General features: G+C 46.0%; 1 protein-coding gene across 1 annotated transcript; it reads left to right on the forward strand.

The window, feature by feature from the left end:
- Positions 1–2,167: 2,167 nt before the first annotated feature.
- LOC124666749 lies at positions 2,168–5,175 on the forward strand. The gene is made up of 2 exons (XM_047204079.1): positions 2,168–2,477; positions 3,345–5,175. Exon 2 carries the CDS (start codon positions 3,353–3,355, stop codon positions 4,946–4,948), a length of 1,596 nt encoding a protein of 531 aa, XP_047060035.1. The 5' UTR covers positions 2,168–2,477; positions 3,345–3,352; the 3' UTR covers positions 4,949–5,175.
- The last annotated feature ends 347 nt before the right edge of the window (positions 5,176–5,522 follow it).

The following is a 5,522-nucleotide window of genomic DNA, read 5'->3' on the forward strand; positions in this document are numbered from 1 at the left end:
GGCAGTTCCCCATCATCGGCGGTGAGCTAGTGCGACAAGTTGAGGAAGAGGAAGACGTCTTCGCCGCTGCGATTCAAGAGCGGAGGAACACCTCCGTTCAACCATGCAGATCTTGGATGAAGGGAAGTCCTAGACTAGCGGCACGGCGAGGTCAACCGAGAGTGCTCTCCGGAAGCCTAGATCTAGGTGGCGGCGCGAGCGAGAGGTTGAAGATGAAGAGGAGGAGAGCGGTGAGAAATAAGAAGCTCACCAGCCCCTCGAGATATTTATACCCTCGGCCTCTAGATATGTGCACTGAATCCTATGGTGGCAGCTCAGCAATCGCTCCTTTACACTTCCACCACATGTCCTAGGTCTTGAGTGGTGAAACGCCACGAAGGTACTTTCTTGATGAAATCACTATCTTCCAAGAAAGCTATCTTTGCCGAGTTTCCGCCCTGAATTTAGGAAGATTCTCGGTACAAGCGTTGCCATGGAATACACGTGAAATCCGCGTAGTTACCATCGACAGATCATTTGACCGTTGGGAGTCCATCTTATGAAGTTTCTGACCAATATTGGTCTAAGACATAAATTTTGGAGTCCTTCGAGATTATCTATTATTCGTTCTAGGAGAAGACAAAGATGTACGCGCGAAGTGAGCTGGACAGAAGAATGGCGAATCTCGGAGAACTCTGGGGCCTACTGTTGGGGATATTCCAAGTAGGTATACCACAACAGGGTCTTGATTCTAGCAAGCACGGGTGGCCCATAGATGGTGGTGAGGCTTATGGCCCAACCGGGCGGGCCAATTGTCGCATAAGAACTGTGGCCGGATCCGGCTTGGAGACAAGCAGCCAGATTTGGCCCATGACTATGTCGGTCGGTTCCGTGACATGCATGTCAAGGAATACTTAGCATAAACTAGGCTTAGTTATATCCAATAGGATCTGTACCCCTAGATCCGGAGCCTTTATAAGACGGATCCTGGGAGCCCTCGATGCACAACTTAACTCATTGTAAACTCGCACTGGTTTCCTGAATAATTCTAGACAAGCAACAGTATGGCCTCGCTACCGTCGTGAGGTTTCCGAAGCTGGGTAGTTCGTGTGTTCCCGTCCTAGTGACTCCTCGCCCTATGACCCCCTTGCTCTTCCTCTCGTGAGGCTCCCCTCACTGGAGTACCTCGAACACGCAATGACAAAAGGTTACTTTTCGTCCCAAAAAATGTTTTTTTGTTTAAAACGGATCTTGAACTCTAAGAATAATCCACTTTTCATCCTTTTTCGGTTGAGTTGATGAAATCACACACATGGAAAGAAGAAACAGTCAACCAACCGAATTGGTTTTAAACCAGACCAAACATAAGCTAGTTGTGATGTGGAACCCAACATCTTAATGCAAAAAATTCAAACCCCTGTGTCCCACAACCAGTCACTCGCTTGGTTTCTTCCTCCCTCAATTCACTTGAAGCGTTGCGCCACGAAAAACCGCTTGCTTCATCCATCAGCGTTGTCCTGCCTCTCTACCCTTGCACTATTTCCTTGAGTTTTTGCCACCCGTGGCTCAACCAAGATAAGAACTCGAAGCGAATGATTCTCAAAGTTAAAGGTTTATCTTAAGCCAAACGAAAGTTCTAGTACCCAAAGTAAACTTTCACTAGAATTTAACGATGAAAATGGACTTTCTTCCTAAAAATACATTGAGCAAATTTCCGAAACTGAAAATTTTCATTTACGATCATGCCACCGCCAAGTATACCTAGCCATGTCTCGGGCTAGGCCAAGAAAAGGGTGACGATGGAAAATCAAGGCCAAGCTCGACCCAACCCAGTCAAAAGCCCGAAAAATCCATCGGGTCGCCGGGTCGCGTCGGGTCGTCAGGCCACAGGCCAGACCGCTTTGTTAAACATCGTTTTTGGGCTACCCAGACCGGCCCAGCCCAGGTGTCGGGCCAACGTTTTCAGGCTTCGGGCCGGGCTTCGGCCGGGCTGCCCGTGGCCAGGTATAGACGCCAAGTGAGACTTGTCTGTTTCATTTTGTTCCTCTGCGGCTATGCGCATGCACGTGACGTGATGCACAGGTCAATACCCGAGAGAAAGAATCGAACGATTCTGAAAAAAAAAAAATAGCAAATCGAACTCACACGGGCCCTTCCTCACCCGACGAGACGAACCCTATCGCAGCCACGATCTCCATCCCCACCGCCGCACTTCCGGCGCCAACCCTGCCGCCACCGACGCCACCCCGCCGCCGCACTGCTCCTCCTCGCGCCGCCCCCGAGGCCGCTGTCTTCTTCGTCGCGAGTACCCACCCCCGAGATCGGCCGGATCCAGTCCCCGTCTTCCTCCAGCAGCCTACTCCGTCCGCCGCGTCCCCGACCTCCTCTTCCAGCAGCAGCTCCGCCCGCCTCTGCCAAAACCTCCTCCTCCTCCTCCTGCAGCAGCTCCGGCCTCCGACCTCAACCTCCCGCTCGTGTACCCGCATCACCAGCTCAAGGTGAGGTTTCGCAGAAACCCAACGGGGCCTGTGCTACTGCTTCCACTGTTAGACTGCTATGTGAAATTGCTATTTGTCTTCCTATGTGAAATTGCTGTGTCTATTTGCATGTAAAATTGCTATGCACACGATTGGTTAGTCGGAATTGCTATATACAATTTTTTTTGGTATGAGGGTAGTGGAATTGGCTACATAAAATTGCTATGTGCAAAATTATGCGTTAGAAGTGACGCCAATTTTAAGGAAGACTTTCAACCAGTATGGTAGTATGTACATGCATGAAAAAGGGTCAAAGGGTTCTCACACCGAGTCAGAGTGGTTTAATCCACTTTTCTCAAGACACAAAAAGGGAAACCCACTGTATCTGGTGATGGCATCACCTGCTGCGCGTGGTGGGATTGCAAAAAGTCGGTGTTTGGAAATTTGCTATAAATGCAGATGCTGCTAAGTCAGTCGGTCTCCATTTGGGTGCACTCACCAAATCAGTCTCTTCCTATTATCCCTTTTATATGTCCAAATTTTGCTCCCTGAGGTCTTGCAAAGAAAAGAAAAGTCTAACTTCAGTTGACATGGTTGGTGGTATTTTGTTTAGTAGATGTGTAAACCGGTTGCTTCCATTGTTTTACAGAAGTTCTAGGGTGATCACCATTATATCTGCTCTGATATGTCATTGGTTAAATTATATATTACCACAATACATGATTGTTATATGGAAACTGTGATTATGTTCGTGCTTCTTTAGCATTGTGAGTTAATGGAACTACAAACTTGCACAATTGTTGTTGCTCACTTAAATGCTATCATGATTGTTGAACACATAAACGTGGATTTTATTTTAATCTTTATCTTCGCAATTTTATTATGCAGGAATCATAATGTCTTTCGAAGATAAAGCAATAGCTAGCCGTATGACCTCACCCTCACCGAAAGCTGCGGTATCAGAATCAGATCTTCGGATCATAAATGCTGCATCAAATGTGGATCATTCCCAAGCAAATAGCCAGGCAAATGCAGTCCTTGGTCCAGTGGCTATCTTTTGGGACATTGAGAACTGCCCTGTTCCAAGTGATGTACGGCCAGATGATGTGGCTGGGTATATAAGGACAGCAATACGGATGCATCCTTTTGTTAAGGGTGCAGTTACGATGCTATCTGCTTATGGAGACTTCAATGCTTTCCCTAGAAGACTCAGAGAGGGTTGTCAGAGAACTGGAGTCAAACTTGTTGATGTTCCAAATGGACGGAAAGATGCAGCTGATAAGGCCATACTGGTAGACATGTTTCTCTTTGCTTTGGACAATCGGCCACCGTCGTCAATTATGCTTATATCTGGTGACGTAGACTTCGCTCCTGCACTCCATATACTTGGTCAGCGTGGATACACTATTGTCCTTGCCATTCCATCTTCAGTTACTGTCGCATCAGCTTTGAGCAGTGCTGGGAGTTTTGTGTGGGACTGGCCTAGTCTTGCCCGTGGTGCAGGCAGTGTGCCCCCCAGATCCTTAGGACATCGTGCTCCTGATCCTTCATTCTGTCTCAATAGTGTAACGGTGGGGAAATTTCCTGAAATACAGACTGAAGAGGAGGCTATTGTTTATATGGGAACTTCGAGGAGCGAGTACGGTGGCAGAACAAGCAACCAGACATATTGCTATAACTCTTCACAGGTGACTGGCGAATCATGCAAAGCTTTCTATACTGTCGGAGATGGGAATTGTGGCACTAGCACATCATTGAGGTCACATAATGTATCATGTGGTTTGAATGAAGTCCCAGTGGTAGACCAAGGTTTTACAGGTGAACAGTCATGGTGGGTTCGTCCTGGTGATCTTCAGGGCTTGAAGGGTCAACTTATAAGGTTATTTGAGTTATCTGGTGGATCTGTTCCACTTTTCCGTGTTCCTTCAGAGTACTTGAAGCTCTTCGGAAGGCACCTGTATGTAGCAGAATATGGAGCTGTTAAACTTGTGCATATTTTCGAAAAGCTATCCGAGTCTTTTGTTGTCATAGGGAAGGGTCAGAGAAAGATGATTTGCCTCCGCAATTCTGGTGATAGGAACCTGAAGAAATTCTCGAGTACGCCAATGATTCTGAAAAATGATAAGAGAGGCAATGCTACTCTTGAGGTAGGTACTACCGGAACATGTCGGCAGGTGAGCAGTTCGTCAGATGATTTCTCAGAGGATGAACAGAACATTAGCCCTGATGCCATTGGAGCATATGTGTTTGATAGCCATCTGGACAATTGCAGCAAGGAGATTGAGGCTCTTCTTGTTTGCTACTTGCACTACCCTATTCCACTGTGTCAGTTTGAGGACATGTACGAGCAACGGTACAAGAAGTCTCTCGACTACCAGAGCTTTGGAGTCGATGGTCTGGAGGAACTACTTTGCAAGTTAAATGATGTTGTCGAGTTGACTGTGGATGAGGACGACACAAAGTTTATCAGAGCCAAGTTAGGGAAACGCTAGTCTCTCACAGCCAATTTAATCAGCGATTTGGCCTACTGTTGTTTTAATATCAGTAGTACAATTACTTCAGTACTTCAGATTTGGTTTCCTCGCCGAGCGTTTTTGTCAAGCACTTGAGCCGACGTCTATTTTTATCATGTCGGTACGATAAGTGCAGGCGCACAGCAAATGCTTGTAACAGTATATTGGTTACTAATCTAATCTTATACTCTTTTAGTTGTTCATCTTTTGAAACGAAGCCATCTTTTAGTTGTTCATTACTTGCATGCTGGATACCTATGTTTTGTTTAGGTTGGACATGACTTGTCTCGTGTTGGTGAAGAATTCTGGAAGTCCCTTTTATTACTCTCTCCGATCCATATTACTTGATGCGACATCTATATTAGCATCAATTAATATGAATCGGAGGGAGTAACATATGCAAATATATACCCTCTCTCCGTTCCTTAGAACGCAAATCACAAATGTAGCATCAGCTACATTTTTTGAAATAATTGAAAACGGCATTTAAATTTTTTTAAAAAAATCTGGATGTATACAATGTTTTAATCTATCAACATACAAAACTTCAACT

Source organism: Lolium rigidum, chromosome 6 (assembly GCF_022539505.1).
Source record: "Lolium rigidum isolate FL_2022 chromosome 6, APGP_CSIRO_Lrig_0.1, whole genome shotgun sequence".
Lineage (NCBI taxonomy): Eukaryota > Viridiplantae > Streptophyta > Magnoliopsida > Poales > Poaceae > Lolium > Lolium rigidum.

Excerpts from the sequence above, each read along its gene's own strand:
- LOC124666749 (XM_047204079.1), top strand. The coding sequence starts at position 3,353 with ATGTCTTTCGAAGATAAAGCAATAGCTAGCCGTATGACCTCACCCTCA.